This window comes from Bubalus bubalis, chromosome 3, assembly GCF_019923935.1.
Source record: "Bubalus bubalis isolate 160015118507 breed Murrah chromosome 3, NDDB_SH_1, whole genome shotgun sequence".
Lineage (NCBI taxonomy): Eukaryota > Metazoa > Chordata > Mammalia > Artiodactyla > Bovidae > Bubalus > Bubalus bubalis.
Genome location: NC_059159.1, coordinates 6,493,681 through 6,518,114, shown reverse-complemented (window position 1 = coordinate 6,518,114; position 24,434 = coordinate 6,493,681). Strand labels below are relative to the sequence as shown.

The 24,434-nt window shown below is 47.0% G+C and overlaps 1 protein-coding gene across 1 annotated transcript; it reads left to right on the top strand.

Moving 5' to 3' along the window:
* Positions 1–4,174: 4,174 nt before the first annotated feature.
* LOC123327535 (protein CD300H) lies at positions 4,175–21,648 on the top strand. Its single transcript, XM_045164693.1, has 4 exons — positions 4,175–4,311; positions 17,073–17,452; positions 18,969–19,107; positions 21,331–21,648. The coding sequence occupies exons 1-4, from the start codon at positions 4,175–4,177 to the stop codon at positions 21,461–21,463; spliced, it is 789 nt and encodes a 262-aa protein (XP_045020628.1). The 3' UTR covers positions 21,464–21,648.
* The last annotated feature ends 2,786 nt before the right edge of the window (positions 21,649–24,434 follow it).

Sequence of the window (24,434 nt, the reverse complement as noted above, 5' to 3'; positions counted from 1 at the left end):
TATTTATGGCTCAGGATGTGAACTATCCTGGAGAAGGTTCACGTGCACTTGAGAAAAAGGTGAAATTCATTGTTTGGGGGTAAAATGTCCTATAGATATCAATTAGGTCTAACTGGTCCATTGTGTAATTTAAAGTTTGTGTTTCTTTGCTCATTTTCTGTTTAGTTGATCTATCCATAGGTGTGAGTGGGGTATTAAAGTCTCCCACTATTATTGTGTTACTGTTATTTTCGCCTTTCATACTTGTTATCATTTGCCTTACATATTGTTGTGCTCCTATGTTGCATGTGTATATATTTATAATTTTATCTTCTTCTTGGATCGATCCTTTGATCATTATGTAGTGTCCTTCTTTGTCTCTTTTCATCGCCTTTATTTCACAGTCTATTTTATCTGATATGAGTATTGCTACTCCTGGTTTATTTTGGTCTCCATTTGCCTGAAATATCTTTTTTCAGCCCTTCACTTTCAGTCTGTATGTTTCCCTTGTTTTGAGATGGGTCTCTTGTAGAGAGCATATACAGGGGTCTTGTTTTTGTATCCATTCAGCCAATCTTTGTCGTTTGGTTGGGGCATTCAACCCATTTACACTTAAGGTAATTATCAATAAATATGATCCTGTTGCCATTTACTTTGTTGTTTTGGGTTCGAGTTTATAAACCTTTTCTGTGTTTCCTGTCTAAAGAAGATCCTTTAGCACTTGTTAAAGAGCTGGTTTGGTGGTGCTGAATTCTCTCAGATTTTGCTTGTCTGTAAAGCTTTTGATTTCTCCTTCATATTTGAATGAAATCCTTGCTGGGTACAGTAATCTGGATTGTAGGTTTTTCTCTTTCATCACTTTAAGTATGTCCTGCCATTCCCTTCTGGCCTAAAGAGTTTCTATAGAAAGATCAGCTGTTATCCTTATGGGAATCCCTTTGTGTGTTATTTGTTGTTTTTCCCTTGCTGCTTTTAATATTTGTTCTTTGTGTTTGATCTTCATTAAATTGATTAATATGTGTCTTGGGGTGTATGGATGTGAGAGTTGGACTGTGAAGAAGGCTGAGTGCCAAAGAATTGATGCTTTTGAACTGTGGTGTTGGAGAAGACTCTTGAGAGTCCCTTGGACTGCAAGGAGATCCAACCAGTCCATTCTGAAGGAGATCAGCCCTGGGATTTCTTTGGAAGGAATGATGCTAAAGCCGAAACTCCAGTACTTTGGCCACCTCATGCGAAGAGCTGACTCATTGGAAAAGACTGATGCTGAGAGGGATTGGAGGCAGGAGGAGAGGGGGATGACAGAGGATGAGATGGCTGGATGGCATCACTGACTCAACGGACATGAGTCTGAGTGAACTCTGGGAGTTGGTGATGGACAGGGAGGCCTGGCATGCTGCGATTCATGGGGTCTCAAAGAGTCAGACACGACTGAGCAACTGAGCTGAACTGAACTGAACTGGGGTGTTTCACCTTGGGTTTACCCTGTTTGGGACTCTCTGAGTTTCTTGGACTTGGGTGGCTATTTCCTTCCCCATTTCAGGGACGTTTTCAATTATTATCTCCTCAAGTATTTTCTCATGGCCTTTCTTTTTGTCTTCTTCTTCTGGGACTCCTATGATTTAAATGTTGGGGTGTTTAACATTGTCCCAGAGGTCTCTGAGGTTGTCCTCATTTAATTCTTTTTTCTGCTCTGCTTCATTTATTTCCACCATTCTATTTTCCACCTCACTTATCCTATCTTCTGCCTCAGTTATTCTACTGTTGGTTCCCTCCAGAGTGCTTTTGATTTCAGTTATTGAATAATTCATTATTGATTGACTATTTCATTTCTTATAGGTCCTTGTTAAACTTTTCTTGCATCTTCTCAATCCTTGTTTCCAGACTATCTGTAACTCCATTTTGTTTTCAAGATTTTGGATCATTTTTACTATCATTATTCTGAATTCTTTTTCAGGTAAACTCCCTATCTTCTCCTCTTTTGTTTGGTTTGGTGGGCATTTATCATGTTCCTTTACCTGCTGAATATGTCTCTGCCTTTTCATCTTATTTAGATTGCTGTGTTTGGGGTGGCCTTTCTGTACGCTGGAAGTTTGTGTTTCCTCTTTATTGTGGAGGTTCCTCCCTGTGGGTGGGGTTGGATGAGTGGCTTGTCAAGGTTCTTGGTTAGGGAAGCTTGCATCAGTGTTCTGGTGGGTGGAGCTGGATCTCTTCTCTCTGGAGTGCAATGAAGTGTCCAGTAGTGAGTTTTTAGGTGTCTATGGGTTTGGTGTGACTTTTGGCTGCCTGTATTTTAATGCTCAGGGTTATATTCCTGCATTGTTGGAGAATTAACTTGGTATGCCTTGCTCTGAAACTTGTTGGCTCTTGGGTGGAGCTTGGTTTCAGTGTAGGTATGGAGGCTTTTCGGAGAAGGCAATGGCACCCCACTCAAGTACTCTTGCTTGGAAAATCCCATGGATGGAGGACCCTGGTAGGCTGCAGTTCATGGGATCGCTAAGAGTCAGACACGACTGAGCGACTTCACTTTCACTTTTCACTTTCATGCATTGGAGAAGGAAATGGCAATGGAGAATCCCAGGGATGGGGGAGCCTGGTGGGCTGCCATTTATGGGGTCTCACAGAGTCAGACATGACTGAAGTGACTTAGCAGCAGCATGGAGGCTTTTGGATGAGCTCTTGTCAATTAATGTTCCCTGGAGTCAGGAGTTTTCTGGTGCTCTCAAATTTCGGATTTAAGACTCCTGCCTCTGGCTTTCAGTCTTATTCTTACAGTAGCCTCAAGACTTCTCCATCCATACAGCATTGATGATAAAACATCTAGGTTAATGTGAAAAGATTCTCCACAGTGAGGGACACCCAGAGAGGTTCACAGAGTTATATGGAGAAGAGAAGAGGGAGGAGAGAGAGGTGACCAGGAGGAGAGGAGGGGGAGTCAAAAGGAGAGAGACCAAGCTAGCCAATAATCAGTTCCCTAAGTGTCCACAGCCCAGAACACCCAATGAGATTCACAGATTTAAGTAGAGAAGAGAAGGGGGAGGGAGGAGACAGAGGTGACCTGGGGGAGAAAAAGGAGAGTCAAAAGGGGAGAGAGCAATCAAACCGGTAATCACACTCCTAACTAAAAATGGGTACTGAAGATTGGATTCTTAAAGGTACAAAATTAATAACAAATACCAAAAAGGAAATTAAAAATCTAGAGTAGAGGTTAGACTCTCAAAAATGCAGTATTAAAAAAACAACAAAATTGCAAAAATTATAAAATATATATATTTGAAATTTGCTTTAAAATAGGGTCTTTTTTTTTGCATGGTAATAGTAGGTTTTAAAAATTAAAATTAAAGGAGTAGTAAAGAGCTTAAAAATTAAAAAAAATTAAAATAATAATAGTAAAATACATTCAGGAATTTCTCTGGAGCTGTTGAGGGCAGTGTGGGGTCAGTTCAGTTTCAGATAATTCCTTGTTCCAGCTTATATTTTTTCTCAATGTCTATAGGCCCCTTCCAATGTAGTCAATGCTAACTACAGGTTTTAATATGTTGCACCTGTCACTTCCAAAGCGGTTCCCTTTTCTTTATTTTGGCTCCCTCTGCTTGCAAGTCTGTTTAGGGTCTAATTTCCATCCTAACACAAGGGGACAAAGGCAGTCATTTATTTAGGCTCACTTGTTCAACTGTGCTGTGGGAAGGGAGGAACACTGCAAACAAATATCACTGGCGTGTGTGGGCAGTGCTCACAGTGTCTGGGCCACATTGGATTTGCCCCCACTCACGGCATGTATGCTTTCCCAGTCTACACTGCTCAGGCTCCAGGTTGCTCTGCAGGGGAACTGTCTATAGTGGGCCCTGAGTTACGTGCACTTCCCAGGTCTAAGCCACTCAGGTTCAGGTTCTCAGGTACTCCACAAAGGCACAGACTCAGTTGGGCCTGAGTTTTGTGTCCTTCCCAGGTCCGAGTGGCTCAGGTGTCCAGGTGCTTGGCGAGTGCACTCTCCCTAGGTGGGCGATGCATCTTATCAACTCCCCGGTCCCAGCCACTGGGTTTCCTGGGTGCACCTCAAGAATGCTGTCTCAGGTGTGCCATGTATCTCCTCTGGGGAGCTGATCTCTGACCGCAACCCTCCTGGTGGATGTCAACTGTCCAGGATCCCAGGAAGACTTGGTTAGCAACTGGGAGCCTGCTCACAGTTTGGTGGAGGATGCCGTCTCTGGTGCCGAGATTGCCCCTCACCTTCCGGCTCTGGATGTCACGCGCCTGCCTCTCTGCCTCCAGCGGGGGATGGGCCGGTCTGCAGCTGGCTGGCTGTCTTCTGGTGTTCACTCAATCCTCTGTTCGGTGAGCGGGCCAGCTTGTGCCTTAGAGCTTTTCTCGGAAAAATTCTCTCTCTCTCTGTCTCTCTCTTTTTTCTCTCTCTGGCTCTCCCACAGTTTATATCGCTATCTCACATTAGCTCCCTCAGATTGTCCTCAGGGCATTCAGGCCTGGCCCTTACCCTTAACATGCAGTCTGCATCTCTCTGTTCAGGCCCCGTTCACTGGTGGTGGATGTGAGTGTCTGGGCTACTTCTCTGTTGGGAGTTCTGATTAGGCGCATAATCTGTGGGATTTTTCCCCCCCTCCCAGTTATGTTGCCCTCTGAGAGTCCAAAACTCCCCACAGACCCACCTGTGAAAGGGTTTCCTGGTGTTTGGAAACGTCTCCTCTTTCACGACTCCCTCCCTGGGACAGGTCTCTCTTTTTATCTTTTATATTTTGTCCTACCTCCTTTCAAAGAGAATGGGCTGCCTTTCTGCATGCCTGATGTCCTCCACCAGCATTCAGAAGTTGTTTTGTGGAATTTGTCCAGCGTTCAAATGATCTTTCGATGACTATGTGGTGGAGAAAGTGGTCTCCCCATCCTATTCCTTTGCCATCTTATGACCACCCCTGGTTATCCATTTTAAATACAGCAGTGTGCACATGTCTATCCCAAACTTTCTAACTATCCTTTCCCCATCCTTTCCCCTGCAACCATACATTCATTCGCTAAGTCTGGGAATCTCTTTCTGTTTTGTAAGTAAAATAATTTGCATCATTTAAGATTCCACAAGGATATCGTGTGATATTCTCCGAGAAGTCTTTTTTTTCTAATCTGTTAGAGGTGAAACCTTGAGACTCTCTCTTGCCCCCTGAGAGGTGAGGGGCACATAGGAGAGAGACCAGGGTTTCAGCCTTCTGTCCTGCCATCCAGCTGAAGATTTTGCCTTCATGTAGCTAAAGCTCAGGTGGGACATTGACTGTATTCAAAGACAAAATGAGGTTGGGGAGGCCCACCCCAGACTGCCCAAAGACTCTGCTGACACAAGGAAACATCAGAGGGGCCATGTGTGGGGGCCCCGGCTTGAGTACCCCAGAGGATAGAGTTATCACATTTAGAAAATAAAATTGCAGCACACTGGGGCTTCCCTGGCTTCCCTGGTGGCTAAGAGTCCACCTTCCAATGTAGGGGATGTGGGTTTGATCCCTGATTGGGGAGCTAAGGTCCCACAGGCCTCTTTGCCGAAATAGCAAGAAATATAAAACAGAAGCAATATTTTAAAGTGATGAAGACTTTAAAGTGGTCTACATTAAAAAAAAAAAAGTCTTGAAAAAAAAACCCACATGGTAAAGAATCCACCTGCAATGTGGGAGACCTGGGTTGGATCCCTGGGTTGAGGAGATCCCCTGGAGGAGGGCATGGCAACCCACTCCAGTATTTGTGCCTGGGAAATCCCATGGACAGAGGAACCTGGTGGGCTACAGTCCATGTGGTAGCAGAGAGTCGGACATTACTGAGCAACTAAGCACATCACCTCACCATGGTATTCACAGGGTGAGATATTCTCATAGCTCACACAACAGTCTAGGCACTCCAGCACTATTGCAACAATGCAGTCAGGCCCCTGAGTCCTTGCTCATTTTACACTAGTCTCTGCCCAGCATCCCCATCAAGGCCCCTCTGCCTGGAAGTCAGCTGGGACTCTTGTCCGTCCTTCAGTGGCACGTGAAGTGACACTCTCCTGGCACAATGTGCATTCTTTTGCTACAGTGTTTATGAGACCTTACAGATTGTGTTGTTTGCCAAGGCATCTCCTGACCTGAGAACACTGAAGATCAAGAATCAAGAGGAAATCCTCTGTGTCATATGGGGACCAGGCAGGTCCTGGAGGCACCAGCTGGTCGCATTCATGAGTAGACCAGATCTTGTGATCTGGGGCATCAGTGGACCGCAGAAGGAAGGCACACGGCGGATCAGATGGTTCCGCGTAGTGTGCTGAACCTCTGTAAGTGAATAGCTCCAGCACTTGGATAAATGTAGGGGCGACCCGAAAGTAGTGGTTCTCATGGAGGTGTTTTGCCATCACCCCTTCCCCTGCTCCCAGAGGACATTAGGCTGGGTCTGGAGACATTTTTGATTATCACTTGGGGAGGAGGTGCAATCAGCATCTGGTGGGTAGAGGCCGGGAATGCTGCTTACCACAGGAAGGTCCCTATGAAAAAGAACGATCTGGCCCCAAGTGTCCACAGTGTCAAGGTTGAGAAACCCACTGTAAATCAAGCATGGAAGAGGGGAACTTTTTTTTCTAGTGGATATAACTTCAAGCAGTGGACATGGTTGCTAACTCCGCCTGAGTGGGGAGACAGCCAGAGGAATGAGGCTGCGTGGGGTCCTGAGCAGGTGTTAACACTCCTCTGAATGGTCAGGAAAGTTGATAGTGTGCTCACAGTCAAAAGTTCCAGAGTGAATTTCCTCAAGAGCTTGTTAGAATTCCCTGGAGGTCCAGACTCTGTCTCTCTCTGCATAGACACAGAGGCAGGGTCACAGTAAGAAGTTGCCTATCTGCAAGCCAGGACAGACCCTCATGATCTCCTGCCCAACCTCAGTCACTTCAGTGTCTGAAGCACCAGCCCCACTCACCTGGATGACGAGAAGGAGCAGAGCTGGGAGCAGCCACATGGTCCAGCCTCCCATCCTTGGTGGTAACACACGCTCAATACCCTTCAAGGATGCAAAGCCAAGGTCAAGAGTGGACACCGTGGATGTCCTTAGGGTTTAAGTGAAGCTGCTTGAATCTCCTTTGCACTCGTCTTTGATTCATTTCCCACTGTCAGCACCTACTTTTTGCATTTTATATATTAGGAGGAAAGGGTGTCACTCTTTGAGAAGATGAATTGCAGCAGGTGATGCGAGCTGTGTCCAGAAAGACAAAGACAAACACCATATGATTTCATATATAAAGGAAATCCACCCTGAATATTCATTGGAAGGACTGATGCTGCGGCTCCAAAACTCTGGCCATCTGATGCAAAGAACTGACTCATTGGAAAAGACACTGATGCTGGGAAAGATTGAAGACAGGAGGATAAATTTTGGTAATAGAGGATGAGATGGTTGGATGGCATCACCAACTCAATGGACATGAGTCTGGGCAAACTCAGGAAGATAGTGAAGGACAGGGAAGCCTGGCGTGCTGCAGTTCATGGGGTCATAAAGAGTTGGACACGACTTACGAACTGAACAACAACAACAACAATCACTTATATGTGGAATCTAAAATATGGGACAAATAAACATATCTACAAAACAGAAACAGACTCACAGATACAGAGGACAGACTTGTGGTTGCCAAGGGGGGAGGGCGGTTCAGGAGGGAAGGAGTGGGAGTGTGGGTTTAGCATATGTAAACTTTTTTTTTTGTAGGGGAATAAACAGCAAGTGTATTCTACTGTATAGCACAGGAACTATTGAAATATCCTATGATAAACCATAAGGGAAAAAGAAAAAAAATATATATATATTCTACATGTGTCCAACTGAGTTACTTTGCTGTATAGCAGAGATTGGCACAACATCATAAATCAACTATACTTCAATTAAAAAAATATAATTGAAAGAACCATTAAAAAAATTTGGTCCTGGCCTGATCTATAGCACAACTGTTCTTCTTGATAAAGGAAATGAGGGTCCCTCTAACTGCTAAGAAGGAGGGGCACAGATATTTACTGAAGGCAAGAACAGCATGAGGACTGGCATCTAAGCAGGGTTAGTAGGATGAGGTGGAGACATCGCTAGGCTTGATGTGCCCCCCAGCCTCCTGACTCTGTGACCAGCTCTAGGTCAGAACCAAGATGGGACTGAAAGAGGGAACAGAAGGGCACATGGCACACACACACATTCACAGTAGTGAAAGAGTTGTGTGTGTGTGTGTGTGTGTGTGTGTGTGTATGTGTGATCAGTCACTCAGTCATGTCCAACCCTTTGCAACCCCATGGGCTGTAGCCCACCAGGTCCCTCTGTCCATGGGGTTGAAAGAAATATAGCTTTCCATTTACTTATATTTCTATCTCTCAATAGAATTTTAAAGTGATTAATAATAAAAACATATTTCCCATATGAATCACCCTGTGATTCCTAGATTCCTGAGATTCCTAGAATGAATCAAACTTGATCATATTGTATTATTCTTTTAAAGTACTTCCCCAAATTTATCTTCGAGTTTTTAATATAAGAACCGTTGCATCAATGCCTATCAATGACATTGGACGATATTTTCTTTCTCATAAATGTTCTCTTGGTCAGGTTGTCATATCAGTATTATGCTGACTTCACCCCAAAATGTCCCTTCTTTCTGGATGGCCTGGAATGGTTTCCACAGTGTTGGAAGTATCTGTTCCTTGAAGCTTTGGAAGGATAAATCACTGGAGTTTGTCCATCATTTTGAGGGTTGGAGTGGGGACTGGAGGGAATAAATAGTTCCTTGGTAACATTCTCAGATTTTTCCATAGCATTTTTAAGAAAATAATTTTATTTATTTATTTGGCTGCTCTCCTTGCTGCATGGGCTTTTCTTTAGTTGCAGAGAGTGGGGGCGACACTCCACTGGCAGCGCACGAGCTCCTCATTGCTGTGGCTTCTCTTGTCATGAGTGCTGCTCTAGAGCACAGGCTCGGTGGTCGTGGCCCACGGGACATGCAGGATCTTCCGGGACCGGGGATCGAACCCGTGTCTCCTGAAGTGCCAGAAGGATTCTTTACCACTGAACTATCAGGGAAGCCCTTTCTACAGTATTTTGAAGATTTCTATTCTGCAGTAAGCTTAGGTAATGTATATTTCCCTAGAAAATTGCTGGTCTAATCTCAGTTTATGAGTATACTTGTAAATATTTTTTTCAAAATGCTCACGTGAGATTCTTTTAATTTTTTCTTTATCTGGGAATATTCTCTTTTTTAATTCCTCTGTTGTATTGTCTTTTTCCCCTCACATTTTCCTCCACTCCACAAAAGGTCAGCCCTTGGGTTTGTTCATGGTTTTACTGCTTTTCTGTTTTAAAATTCACTAAATTCTGCTATTATCTTTTTGAGAGAGAGAGAGAAAGAAAGAGAGAGATGGAGGGAGAGGAAGAGAAGTCTTCCTCTTGTAATAAGGTTGCCATCCTATCAGAACAGGGCCCCACCCTCATGACCTCATCTAATGTGGTTACCTTCCCCAGGAGGGTAAGGTCACCTAGAGGGTCAGGTCTTCAACATATAAACTGGGGTTGGAAGAAGACACAGATGTTTGGTCCATGATGGATGACTGACAGACATCTTAAAACATAAATCAGGGACTTCCCTGGTGGTCCAATGGTACAGACTCTGTGCTTCCAATGCAGGGGGGCCTGGGTTCAATTACTGGCCAAGGAACTAGGATCTCACAGGCTGTGCAACCCAGCCAAAAAATTTAAAGACAACAGAAACAACAAAACAAGTCAGACTAGGATCTCATCCCCAAACCAGCTTTTCCCACTTCAGTTTATTTGGATTCCATTCCTCCCATTGCTCCCCAAACTGGAGTGATACCCTTGACCTCTCTCTTTTGCTCATATACCATATCTGATCTGTTAAAATATCTTTCCTTCAAAATACCGATCTGCAGGATCTAAGCACTCCCTCCCCTGCTCTTAATTTGAGAGCCAGTCATCATCAACTCTTGGACTTCTGCAGACTAACTGGTCTCCCAGTTCTCATGTTAGACCCCCTTCCTCAACTGAACAGTCTACTCAGTTCAGTTCAGTCGCTCAGTCATGTCCGACTCTTTGCAGCATGCCAATCCCATGGACTGAAGCACGCCAGGCCTCCCTGTCCATCACCAATTCCTGGAGCCTACTCAAACTCATGTCCATTGTGTCAGTGATGCCATACAATCATCTCATCCTCTGTTGTCCCCTTCTTCCACCTTCAATCTTTTCCTCACATCAGGGTCTTTTCCAGTGAGTCGGCTCTTTGCATCAGGTGGCCAAAGTATTGGCGTTTCAGCTTCAATATGAGCCCTTCCAATGAATATTCAGGACTGATTTCCTTTAGGATTGACTGGTTGGATCTCCTCACAGTCCAAAGAACTCTCAAGAGTCTTCTCCAACACCACAGTTCAAAAGCATCAATTCTTCAGTGCTCAGCCTTCTTTATAGTCCAACTCTCACATCCATACATGGCCACTGGAAAAACCATAGCTTGGACTAGACAGACCTTTCTTGGCAAAGTAATGTCTCTGCTTTTTAATATGTTATGACCAATAGGTCAGTCAAAACTTTTCTTCCAAGGAGCAAGCGTCTTTTAATTTCATGGCTGCAATCACCACCTGCAGTGATTTTGGAGCCCAGAAAAATAAAGTCTATCACTGTTTCCATTATTTCCCCATCTTTTTGCCATGAAGTTATGATTCTACAGTGGAAGTGAGAAATAGATTTAAGGGCCTAGATCTGATAGATAGAGTGCCTGATGAACTATGGACTGAGGTTCGTGACATTGTACAGGAGTCAGGGATCAAGACCACCCCCATGGAAAAGAAATGCAAAAAACCAAAATGGGTGTCTGGGGAGGCCTTACAAATAGCTGTGAAAAGAAGAGAAGTGAAAAGCAAAGGAGAAAAGGAAAGATATAAGCATCTGAATGCAGAGTTCCAAAGAATAGCAAAAAGAGATAAGAAAGCCTTCCTCAGCGATCAATGCAAAGAAATAGAGGAAAACAACAGAATGGGAAAGACTAGAGATCTCTTCAAGAAAATTAGAGATACCAAGGGAACATTTCATGCAAAGATGGCCTCAATAAAGGACATAAATGGTATGGACCTAACAGAAGCACAAGATATTAAGAAGAGGTGGAAAGAGTACACAGAAGAACTGTACAAAAAAGTTCTTCATGACCCAGATAATCACGATGGTGTGATCACTGACCTAGAGCCAGACATCCTGGAATGTGAAGTCAAGTGGGCCTTAGAAAGCATCATAACGAACAAAGCTAGTGGAGGTGATGGAATTCCAGTTGAGCTATTTCAAATCCTGAAAGATGATGCTGTGAAAGTGCTGCACTCAATATGCCAGCAAATCTGGAAAACTCAGCAGTGGCCACAGGACTGGAAAAGGTCAGTTTTCATTCCAATCCCAAAGAAAGGCAATGCCAAAGAAAGCTCAAACTACCACACAATTGCACTCATCTCACACGCTAGTAAAGTTATGCTCAAAATTCTCCAAGCCAGGCTTCAGCAATATGTGAACCGTGAACTTCCTGATGTTCAAGCTGGTTTTAGAAAAGGCAGAGGGACCAGAGATCAAATTGCCAACATCCGCAGGATCATAAAAAAAGCAAGAGAGTTCTAGAAAAACATCTATTTCTGCTTTATTGACTATGCCAAAGCCTTTGACTGTGTGGATCACAACAAACTGTGGAAAATTCTGAAAGAGATGGGAATACCAGACACCTGACCCGCCTCTTGAGAAATTTGTATGCAGGTCAGGAAGCAACAGTTAGAACTGGACATGGAACAACAGACTGGTTCCAAATAGGAAAAGGAGTACTTCAAGGTTGTATATTGTCATCCTGCTTATTTAACTTATATGCAGAGTACGTCATGAGAAATGCTGGGCTGGAAGAAGCACAAGCTGGAATCAAGATTGCCGGGAGAAATATCAATAACCTCAGATATGCAGATGACACCACCCTTATGGCAGAAAGTGAAGAGGAACTCAAGAGCCTCTTGATGAAGGTGAAAGAGGAGAGTGAAAAAGTTGGCTTAAAGCTCAACATTCAGAAAACGAAGATCATGGCATCCGGTCCCATCACTTCATGGGAAATAGATAGGGAAACAGTGGAAACAGTATCAGACTTTATTTTTTTGGGCTCCAAAATCACTGCAGATGGTGACTGCAGCCATGAAATTAAAAGGCGCTTACTCCTTGGAAGAAAAGTTCTGACCAACCTAGATAGCATATTCAAAAGCAGAGACATTACTTTGCCAACAAACGTCTGTCTACTCAAGGCTATGGTTTTTCCAGTGGTCATGTATGGATGTGAGAGTTGGACTGTAAAGAAAGCTGAGCGCCGAAGAATTGATGCTTTTGAACTGTGGTGTTGGAGAAGACTCTTGAGAGTCCCTTGGACTGCAAGGAGATGCTACTAGTCCATTCTGAAGGAGATCAGCCCTGGGATTTCTTCGGAAGGAATGATGTTAAAGCTGAAACTCCAGTACTTTGGCCACCTCATGCGAAGAGTTGACTCATTGGAAAAGACTCTGATGCTGGGAGGGATTGAGGACAGGAGGAGAAGGGGACGACAGAGGATGAGATGGCTGGATGGCATACTGACTCGATGGACGTGAGTCTGAGTGAACTCTGGGAGTTGGTGATGGACAGGGAGGCCTGGTGTGCTGCGATTCATGGGGTCACAAAGAGTCGGACACGACTTAGCAACTGAACTGAACTGAATGAGACTGGATGCCATGATCTTAGTTTTCTGAATGTTGAGTTTTAAGTCAACTTTTTCACCCCCGTCTTTAATTTTCATCAAGAGGCTCTTTAGTTCTTCTTTGCTTTCTGCCACAAGGGTGGTGTCATCTGCATATCTGAGGTTATTGATATTTCTCCCAGCAATCTTGATTCCAGCTTGTGCTTCATCCAGCCTGGCATTTGGCATGATGTTCTCTGCATATAAGTTAAATAAGCAGGGTGACAATATACAACCTTGACATACTCCTTTCCTGGTTTGGAACCAGTTTGTCGTTCCATGTCTAATTCTAACTGTTGCTTCCTGACCTGCATACAGATTTCTCAAGAGGCAGGTCAGGTGGTCTGGTATTCCCATCTCTTTCAGAATTACCCACAGTTTGTTGTGATCCGCACAGTCAAAGGCTTTGGCATAGTCAATAAAGCAGAAATAGATGTTTTTCTGGAACTCTCTTGCTTTTTTTATGATCCAGCGGATGTTGGCAATTTGATCTATGGTTCCTCTGCCTTTTCTAAATCCAGCTTGAACATCAGGAAGTTCATGGTTCATGAAGCCTGGCTTGGAGAATTTTGAGCATAACTTTACTAGCGTGTGAGATGAGTGCAATTGTGTGGTAGTTTGAGCTTTCTTTGGCATTGCCTTTCTTTGGGATTGGAATGAAAACTGACCTTTTCCAGTCCTGTGGCCACTGCTGAGTTTTCCAGATTTGCTGGCATATTGAGTGCAGCACTTTCACAGCATCATCTTTCAGGATTTGAAATAGCTCAACTGGAATTCCATCACCTCCGCTAGCTTTGTTCATAGTGATGCTTTCTAAGGCCCACTTGACTTCACATTCCAGGATGTCTGACTCTAGATGAGTGATCACACCATCGTAGTTATCTGGGTCATGAAGATCTTTTTGGTATAATTCTTCTGTGTATTCTTGCCACCTCTTCTTAATATCTTCTGCTTCTGTTAGGTCCACACCATTTCTGTCCTTTATTGTGCTCATCTTTGGATGAAATGTTCCCTTGGTATCTCTAATTTTCTTGAAGAGATCTCTAGTCTTTCCCATTCTATTGTTTTCCTCTCTATCTTTACATTGATCACTGAGGAAGGCCTTCTTATGTCTCCTTGCTATTCTTTAGAATTCTGCATTCAAATGGGTTTATCTTTCTTTTTCTCCTTTGCCTTTAGCTTCTCTTCTTTTCTCAGCTATCTATAAGGCCTCCTCAGACAACCATTTTGCCTTTTTTCATTTCTTTTTCTTGGGGAGGAGATGGTCTAAATCTTGGGGAGGGGACGGTTTACTCTCCATTTATTAAAAATATATGTATATTTTTATCTGGACTGTTTTTAAAGTTTCAACTGAATGTGTTACAATAGTGTTTCTGTTCTGTGTTTTGGGTTTTTGGCCACAAGACAGGTGGTATCTCAAGTCCCCAACCAGAGATTGAACCTACCCACCTGCATTGGAAGGCGAGGTCTTAACCACTGGCCCATCAGGGAGGCCCCCATTCCCCACTTAACAGCAAGAACGATGCTTTGAAAACAAACGTGGGATCATGGCACTCCTCTGCTCAAAACCCTCCAAGGTCCCCACTTCACTCTTGAGTTTCTCTCTGCCATCATGTCCAACTAATCTCCCTCCATCCCGTCCTTGGCAGCTTCACTGGCCTCCACAATGCCCTTGATCTGTGCCATCAAGGGCCAAGACAGAGTCAGCCTCACGGGTGTTGCATCATCAGGCTTCACACTTAGAAGGGCCACATGCTTGGCTGATACTCCATTGCCACCATCTTGAAATTCTTTTTTTTTTTTTTTTTTAGTATTTCTTTCTTTATTTGCCTGCACTGGGTCTTAGTTGTGGCACTCAGGATCTTCGATCTTCATTGCGTCAGTCTTAGCTGTGGCATGTGGGATCTAGTTCCCTGACCAGGGATCAAACCTGGGCTCCCTGCATTGGGAGCACAGAGACTTAGCCACTAGACTGCTCCTGAAATTCTTAATATTTCCAGAATGAGGATGTTTTCTTCTTGCACTGGGCCCTGCAAACAGCCGACTGTGCCCAGACAAGGCTTAGTCAATGCTTGATCACACGGGACTGCCCATGCCAGCCACAGGAAATGGACTCTATTGACAAAGAGGAGGACTTGCTCAGAAAATCTAGATGGAATTTAACCAAGACTGGCCTGGCTGTCTGGGCAATTTGGATTTAGAGAAGGGGGGATGGGCCCATCAACCACAGGCAAGGAATGGGAAGGGCATCATCTTCACAAGGAACAGAAACTGGAACTGCACATTCAAATGTGCTACATGAGAATGACTTTCAACAAGTTCTCAGCATGATCATCTGACGTCCCAAGGCCCCAGCTTCCCTCATTTTCTGACCAACTGAGAACAGCTCTAGGAGGCTGACAGAGGAAGTGGAAAAGTGCCAAGAAAAGCAGAAAAGTGCCAAGAAAAGCAGAAAAGGGAAACAGTGAGTGGAACTGGGTGAGGAGGCTCCAGGCTCTGCAGGAGCCTGGAGAGATCACCAGGGGCCCGGGCCATGCGGCTGCTGGCGGTTCTGCTGCTTCTCTGCGTCCCAGATGAGCGGGGCTGGGCCTGACATGGGGAAGTTCATTCGGGCGAGTCAGGGCGAGCACGGTGTGAGCAAAGGGTGCTGATGGGAAGGAGAAGCATAAGGAAACAGAGGGCGTAATGTGCCCCTAAAAACCCCTGTTCAGTGTATTTGCACACTGGGAAAGGAGGAGTATGAGATGTAAAGCTTGCTTCCCACACAGACAGTACGTACTGAGCCCTAAGTTTATATCTGGCCACTTGAGTCTTTATCCCCAACATGATTAAAATCAGGAATGTCGTCTTGATACACCAGAGAGAAGTGCAGGGGAGGGGCGGGGCAGGGGGGGCAGAGAACTAATACTAATTGGACAAATCAGACAAGATTTTCTCCTGTTACTTAATCCAATCCTTAATTCTTATTAAAACAAGAGACTGTAGGGTGGAAGGGAGGCTGAAAAGGAGGAGATATATGTAGACATATAATAGATTCATGTTGCTGTACAGCAGAAACTAACACAACATTGTAAAAAATTAAAAAATAATAATTATTATATAAAATTAATTATATTATTTATGCATTCAGTTCAGTTCAGTCGCTCAGTCGTGTCCGACTCTTCGAGACCCCATGGACTGCAGCCTACCAGGCTCCTCCACCCGTGGGATTTTCCAGGCAAGAGTACTGGAGTGGGTTGCCATTGCTTTCTCCGCCCCGCAATGGTGATCCTCAAAAATGTCTTCAGACATTGCCGGGTATCTCCCGCGGGGACTATTGCTGCTGCTTGGGAACCACTGCACTAGGGGATGTTGGTGGGAGGAGTAGACATCGTTCTGTTGCAGAATATAGGTCAGTGGGCCACTTGGACTTGCTGGGAAATAAAGTGTCCAAATTCAGGATATTAAAAGTGAAGAAGTGGGAATTCCTTGGTGGTCCAGTGGTTAGGACTCGGCACTTTTCCTGCTGAGGGCCCTGGTTTCGATCCCTGGGGCAGGGTGGAGGACTAAGATGCTGCAAGCTGGGCAGCTCAGCCAAAAATGTTTTTTTAAATGAAGGAGCAAAAAATGTACTTTTTTTGTTAATTTGAACATTAAACAAAAGCAAAAGGCTCCCAATCTGTGGGTGACAGTATATTGCCTGAATCGTTGGTTGGAAGGGTGGATGGGGAGAGAGAAAGAAAGAGAAAGGGAGGGAGGGAAGGATGGCTGGATGGACAGACAGATAGGTGATCAGTAAGTAGATTATTTGGGCTTCCCTGCTGGCTCAGATGGTAAAAAACCTGCCTGCAATGACAGAGACCCGGGTTTGATCCCTGGATCAGAAAGATGCCCTGGAGAAGGAAATGGCAACCCACTCCAGTATTCTTGCCTAAAGAATTCCATGGACAGAGGAGCCTGGCGGGCTATATAGTCCATGGGGGTGCAAAGAGCTGGACATGACTTAGCGACTAAACAACAACAGTCGTCACAGAGTTCTGGCCTCCTTCACACGTTTGTTAGTCAGTTTGATAGCTTGTTAGTCGCAGAGAGTCAGACACAACAGAAGCAACTAACACACACACACACACACACACACACACACACAAGTATATTACACACACAATTCTTTTTCAGCAGTTTGGTACTTTGCCAAAACCGTTTCTCACCCGACCTTTACACTGGGTTAACCCGCTGCCTCCTTGGCTTCTGATCCCTCCTTCCTCTGGCCTCAGGGTGACTTCCAGGCTCCCAGAGGACCTGACCCCCCAGGCTCCCCTGGCCCAGGCTCTTTAGGATGAAGACAAGACGTACTGTGTCTTCCAGGCTCTTTGTCCCTGAGCGGCCCCAGCACCATGACGGGCGCCGTGGGGGACTCCCTGAGCGTGGAGTGTCGCTACAAGGAGGAATACAGGGAATTTCACAAATATTGGTGCAGACAGCCATGCTTCCCGCTTTGGCAGCGGACTCTACAGACCAGCAGGCCCGAGGTGGAGGTGAAGAGCAGCCGGGTGTCCATCACGGACCATCCGGAGGACCTCACCTTCACAGTGACCTTGGAAAGCCTCACTGCAGATGATGCAGGGAAATACAGGTGTGGGGTTGCAACGATGCTGAAGGAAGAAGGACTCCTCGGCTTCCTGCCTGATCCCTTTTTCCAGGTTCAAGTGATTGTCTCCGCAGGTAAGACCCTCCTTCTCTCTGGTACTGGTGGTGAAGGAATCTGAGCTCAGCTCTGCGGGGCGTCCCAGGAGATCTCAGCCCAGGGGAGAGGAACTGGGCCTGGTGTTTGTGTGTCAGAGCTTCAGGGCCAAGTGCGTCATGTGCATGTGAGTGTGTCCGGTGTGTGAGAGTGTGAGTGTGTAAGCGGCTGTGAGAGTGAGGGGGGGACACCCGGGTTCCTGCCAACGCCCAGGCCCTGACAACGTCTGTGGGCCTCGGGGATTCTGAGGCTGGTTGGGGGGGAGGGCCCGCTGTTATCCCGGATCCGTCAGGACTAAAGGGCTCTTGCCATCTCCCTGTGCCCACAGGGCACAGGGTGTGTGTGGGGGGCTGGGGGGGTCCACTCCAGAAGACTCTCTTGTCACTCTCCCCTGGCTTCCGCTGTCAGAACTGGGGCCTCTCAACAACCCAGATCCTCATCCAGGAGCCCTGAGTGACCCAGGCTCAGAGATGGCCGAGCCTGCCAGGCTCACCCCTCTGACCTCATGATCCCAAAGGGCAAGCCCCAGCCCCAGCTCCTCCCCTGGGCCTTTCCTCAGCCTCTGACCACTGTGCTGACCCAGGGAACACCTGTTTCCCGGAGGCATCAGCAACTGGGCTGGGGGCCAAGGGGATTGGTTTGTAGGCAAGGGAAAGCCCGAGAGGGAGCCCCCAAGCCTCTGGCCCCTGTCTGGGCCTTAGGAAGCATCACTACGAACAAAGCTAGTGGAGGTGATGGAATCCCTGTGGAGCTATTTCAAATCCTAAAAGATGATGCTGTGAAAGTGCTGCACTCAATATGCTGTGCATACTGTCTGTGCTGTGCATAAGTGCTGTGTCTCTGTCTGTCTGGCTTCCTCTCTGTCTCCTCAGCTTCCCTCTGCTTTTGCTCCCTTCCCTTCTGGACTCTGAGCCAGAAGGTTCAGAGTGGTGGGCAGGAGGGAGCCCACAAACCCCTGGACCGGACAAGGTGGAAGTGGGCTGGGGGACAACTAACAGAATATTTTTAAAATATTTACTTATTTATGGGTGTGTTGGATCTTCATTGCTGCACGCGGGCTTTCCCTGGGCAACCCTCCAGCTCTGGCGCACAGGCTTCTTGCAGTGGCTTCTCTGGTTGCTGAGCACAGGCTCCAGGGTGCTCAGGCTTCAGTAGCTTCTGCTGTACTGTCTTCTGCCAGGGTGGACAGGGTGAGGGAGGGGTGGTATGTGGATGCACTGGCTAGGCGGTGGGACCTGAGGTCCAACTCTTGTGCTGACCTTCATGCACTCCTGTTTTCAACGAGGTGAGGAGAAGGAAAGCGCTTAATGCTAGAGGCAGTGACGCCGGTCCTGGTTGTCTCCACCTGGACGCAGAACAGGTTGGGGTGGAGTTGGGTGCAGATACTCCTATATGCTGGTCAGGCCTGGGTCTGAGCATGAGGAGGTGATGGTCCCAGAACACCTGTCCAGTCCCTTCTGTGAGTTTCCTCTCCTCTGTGGACTGGGAACCATGCAGGTGACAGGCAACTGGCTGGGAAGAGTCGTGGACAGGACACCGTTCTTCACCCTCCACAGTTCTTCACTCCACCCTCCATCACAGCCTCCAGTAGCAACAGCTCTACATGGACTTCTGGATCGCTCAGCCAGCAGCAAGGGTAAGGTGCATGCCTCCTGGTTTCTTCTGTCATCTTCACAGCTTCTTCCCTAGGGTAGGGCTTCCTAGACATGGGTTTCCTTAATGAGTCACCACTCAACAAACATTTAATTTACTTGCTGTGTGCCAGGAACTGATCCAAAGGCTAGGAATATGACTGTGAACTAATGGGCAAGGTTGTGCTTTCATGGAAGTTTCTTTCAAATGGGTAGATTTTAGACAATGGCAAGATGGATAAGAAGATAGATAGATAGATGATAGGTAGGTAGGTAGATATGGATGATCAATAGATACAAAGATACATACACACATAGGAATAGACAGAGGACAGTTGATAGAGATGTGTGAAAGGAAGGATAGCTAGATGTGGCTAGATGGATGGATGGATGGATGGACAGATGGATGGATGGACGGATGGATAGATGGATGGATGGATGGGTGGATGGATGGATGGATAGGTGGATGGGTGGATGGGTGGACAGATGGATGGATGGATGGATGGATGGATGGATGGACAGACGGACGGACAGACGGATGGATGGATGGATGGGTGGACGGATAGATGGATGGATGGGTGGACAGATGGATGGATGGATGGATAGATGGATGGGTGGAGGGTGAACAGATGGATGGATGGATGGATTGATGGGTAGACGGATAGATGGATGGATGGGTGGGTGGACAGATGGTTGGATGGATGGATGGATAGATGGATGGATGGATGGATGGATGGGTGGATGGATGGGTGGATGGATGGGTGGACAGAGGGACAGATGGACAGATAGATAGATGGATGGATGGATGGATGGACAGATGGATAGATGGATGGATGGATGATACATACATAGATGAATATAGATAGATATGGATGTATGATTGATAGATACATACAGAGGATAGTTGGTAGAGATGGAGATATGTGATGGGATGCATAGATATATGATAGATAATAGAGGTAGATACTTGGATAGATAATAGATAAATAATGGAGGAAATGTCAGTTAACAGCAATCACTGTGAGGAAAATGAAGCAGGTGTGTAGGGTAGGGTGAGAGATGTTTGGGAAGTGACGGGCATAATGAAGGCTACCAAGATGCTCAGTGAAAACAAATAACCAAGAGATTGTCTTGGTTTAGGTTTGTTCAAACTCGATCCTAAGACACTTTTTGGCGAGTAGATCCCAGGAATAATGGTGAGGGAATGGGGAAGCAGGGAACGCCAGTGAAGCAGACACCAGTGAAAGACGTGTCACCATAGCAACGGGGCTCACTCCCCCTCAGAGAGACTCTGTGGGACATCCCCCGGGTTGGTCCCACAGAGCAGTGAGGAAGCCAGGGTGGTGGTCCACACACACTGGTCCTCAGGGTGGGAGAAGATGGAGAGGCTGGCGGTTTTCATACAGAGTGGTGAGGGACGGCCTCTCAGAAACAGTGACACTTGAACAGAAACCTGAAGAAGTGGGAGAGCCCGCCAAGAAGGAGCCTGGAGGAGTGTCCAGGCAGGGGATTCTATAGCATGTCTGGCCTGCTTGGTGCAGGAAGCCACGCACACCCCAAAAACCAGAGATCGCCCCAAGCCAAGGATGTGGGAGACCACTGGTGGGCTCAGTACTGTCCAAGCAGCCAAGAGGTCATGTGGGCAAGGAGGGCACGAGGTGGGGTACCGACAGGGTTGGCCACAGGAGCCCAGTGTAATCTTGGAGGTGGCCCTGGAGGGCCACCTTAGGCTGGGAGCCAGGCAGAGGGTCGGGGAGGCAGAGCGATTAAGCAGAGGCTCAGGATGGGAAGAGGACATGGGATTTGTGAGGAGCTGGAGTGAGAGCAGGTCCTGGGACCCGGAGGTGAGAGAACTGGCCATGAGCTGAGCAAGGAGTTGAGATCGTTGTGGTTGAGACTGCGGAACCATTTAAACAGAACAGATGCTCTCCCACGCGGTTGTTAAGGGTGAGTGGGATCTTCCCCAGTGGTCCGGTGGCTAAGACTCCACGCTCCCAATGCAGGCGCCCAGATTAAATCCCTGGTCAGGGAACTAGGGATTCTACTTGCCACAACTATAAGATCCCACATACCACTACTAAGACCCAGTGCAGCCTCAATACCAACCAGACTTGACCTTGATTTTGAGTTTTGAGGCCACGGGACCTGAGCACAGAGGAAGATGGGGGAGGGGCCTAGGCCTCCTGTTGAAGCAGAAACTTACCACCGGTCACCGCATCCTCCCACAGGCCCCTGCTGGGCAGCACCCACTTCCTGCTCCTGGTCTTCCTGAAGGTGCCCCTGCTCCTGGGCATGCTCGGTGCTGCCCTCTGGGTCAACAGGCCTCAGTGGGCAGTTTGTGGGGAGACAAAACCAGTCTGACCAAGACAACCTGCAGCCCCGCTCCCCCACCATCAATATCCTGTCCAGAGACACAGCCGCTCAGACTAGAGAAGAACTGACCTTGAACTTCATGTCGCTTTTCACCTTATATCCAGAGACTTGATAAAAAAAAACAACAACCAACTTTAAAAAGTTTAATGAAATATATCACATATACAAGTGTCTATATGATGTTCACCTGCCTGGTGCTTGGCTGGAGAGAACTGGGAAGAGCGTTTCACAAGGGCACCCAGAACCCCTCATTCCCTAGGAGGGAGTCCCAGGCACAGCACCACCGCTCGTCAGGGGACCCCAGGGCCTGATTTTCTGCCATCTTGCCCACCTACATTCCTTTGCCCCAGGTGTAGATTCTCAACTCTTCATTTCTTCATTCACTCACCAAATACAAAGAGCCTGGCATGTTTCTAGGTGTTGGGGAGAGAGCAATCATTAAAACATGGGTTTATATTCTAATGGGAGTTTAAAAAAAATAAAGATACAACACTGGTTTATAATAAGCGTTGTGGGGACTTCTCTGGTGGTCCAGTGGTTAAGACTTCGCCTTCCAATACAGGGGGTGAGGATTTGATCCCTGGACAGGGAGCTAAGATTCCACATGCCTCATGGCCAAAAAACCAAAACATAAAGAACAGAAGCAATGTTGTAACAAATTCAATAAGCACTTTAAAAATGGTTCACGTTAAAAAAAAAAAAAAAAGCCTTATAGAGAAAAAAACAGACCAGAATTCAGAGGATGGGGCAACAGGAGGGCAGAGACGACCTCTCAGATGAGAGCCTCCAGCTGGCTGGGGGAGAGGGGGAGGTGAATGGGCTGGACAGAGGCAAAGGCCTGGGTCAAGAAGGAGCAGGGGCTTTGACAACCCTCTCTCTCCAGCCGGGTGATCTCCTCTAAGTCAGCCAGCATCAAAAACAGTCTCTGTGAAACAGAGCCTCTTGCTCTCTGGGAAGTGGGAGCTCGGGTAGAGGTGCAGTTTACCTCGTTGGGACCCATCCCCCATGTCCGAGCCCCAGGTCAGTCGGAAGCCTTGCTGGGTGGATGTGGCATCTCTATTTCCTGACCTCAAGGGCAAAAATAGAAGGTAACCACTTGGGCTTCCCAGGTGGTGCTAGTGGTAAAGACCCCTCCTGCAATGCAGGAGACATAAGAGATGAAGGTTTGATCCCTGGGTCGGGAAGATCCCCTGGAGGAGAGCACAGCAATCCAGTCCAGTATTCTTGTCTGGGGAATCCCATGGACAGTGGAGCCTGGTGGGCTATGGTCCATGGGGTCGCAAAGAGTCAGACACGACTGAGGTAAGTCGGCACACACCAGGGCACACTTGTGGCAGTTCTTCAGCCCACCACCAGACGGTGCTAGTGGCATCTTGCAGAGCTTCACTCCTTCAAGGACATACGAACAATTCTACTATACCCGGATTGCCTCTCAGCTGCTGAATCTGATCCTGGCCACCGTGAGTATCAGAACAAGACCCGTTGCATCCTGACAGCCATTCCTCTCCAGGCTGAGTCCTACAGCCCCTTCCCTCTCGTCAGCCTGAGCTGTCTGAGTAGGGGTCACCTTCCCACCCTGGGATTGACCAGACAAGGACCCAGACATCCAGGGGTTGGATCTTCAGCTTCCCTGAGCAGCAGCTCCCTAACTGCTCTTCGGGATTTCTTTCTCTCTGGGAGGAGTGGAGAGACCCAGCGCCCCCTGCTGGACGTGTCTGCTGCTGCTGCTGCTGCTAAGTCGCTTCAGTCGTGTCCGACTGTGCGACCCCATGGACGGGCAGCCCACCAGGCTCCCCCGTCCCTGGGATTCTCCAGGCAAGAACACTGGAGTGGGTTGCCATTTCCTTCTCCAATGCATGAAAGTGAAAAGTGAAAGTGAAGTTGCTCAGTCATGTCCGACTCTTAGCGACCCCTTGGATTTCAGCCCACCAGGCTCCTCCGTCCATGGGATTTTCCAGGTGAGAGTACTGGAGTGGGGTGCCATTCCCTTCTCCGGCTGGACGTGTCTACTCGCTTGGAACTCTAAGTGGTGACGACTGTCAGTGTTTCCTTGTATCGCCCATGAGTGAGGGAAGCTGCTATTCCTATCAAACCACCAGTAGATATGTAAATGAGCAGGGCCCTATGGGGCCTTCCCGGGGTGGGGGTGTGTGTGGGGTGGTCAGGCCTTCCCCCTTATCCCCTGCTTTAGGTCCTTTCTGAAGTACCTAGGTAATAGTATGTGATGCACATTTCCTGCACTGTTTTGCAGAGGTGGAAACCCCCCACCAAAGGAAAGATGTTGACTACTTGAGGACCATGATCACTGGGCCCCAGGCCTCCTGGAGCCTCAGGACTGGTGGACGGAACCCCTGTGACACCCCCTGCTCCCCCTCACCAGCCGATCAGAGGAACGTGGGGGACCCGGCGACCACGCACCCCCCACCCCCCGCCAACCTGGCTTTTAAAAATGCTTTGCTGAAGTCTTTCAGGGAGCCCAAGGCTTTCTAGGCCTCCTCTTCTTGCAATGAAACTTCCTTTCCTCTGGACTCCAACGTTCCAGTTTGATTGGCCTCACTGTGCATCGGGCACAGGAACTTGCATCAGCAAATTAAGTTTTAATCCAGTAGTCATTTTATAGCCCAGTTAATTCTACTTTATGGCCGTTTGTGTAACAGAAAGTCAGTTTCTGAACTTGGCACATTTAAAATACACTGCAATTTTTATAATCTTCTTTTGGTATCGCTCCTTTTTTTGAGACTCTAAGAGCTTCAAAAAATAAAAGGCTTTGAATAAAAGCCTTTGACTGTGTGGATCACAATAAACTGTGGAAAATTCTGAAAGAGATGGAATACCAGACCACCTGACCTGCCTCTTGAGAAACCTATATACAGGTCAGGAAGCAACAGTTAGAACTGGACATGGAACAACAGACTGGTTCCAAATAGGAAAAGGAGTACGTCAAGCCTGTATATTGTCA

What these genes read in the sequence shown, in the direction of transcription:
- LOC123327535 (XM_045164693.1), top strand. Translation starts at nt 4,175, where the DNA reads ATGCCGTCTCTGGTGCCGAGATTGCCCCTCACCTTCCGGCTCTGGATG. An exon ending in TCAAGTGATTGTCTCCGCAG is followed by an intron (nt 17,453 to 18,968) that starts GTAAGACCCTCC and finishes GGAACCATGCAG; the next exon opens with GTGACAGGCAACTGGCTGGG. An exon ending in TCGCTCAGCCAGCAGCAAGG is followed by an intron (nt 19,108 to 21,330) that starts GTAAGGTGCATG and finishes ATCCTCCCACAG; the next exon opens with GCCCCTGCTGGGCAGCACCC.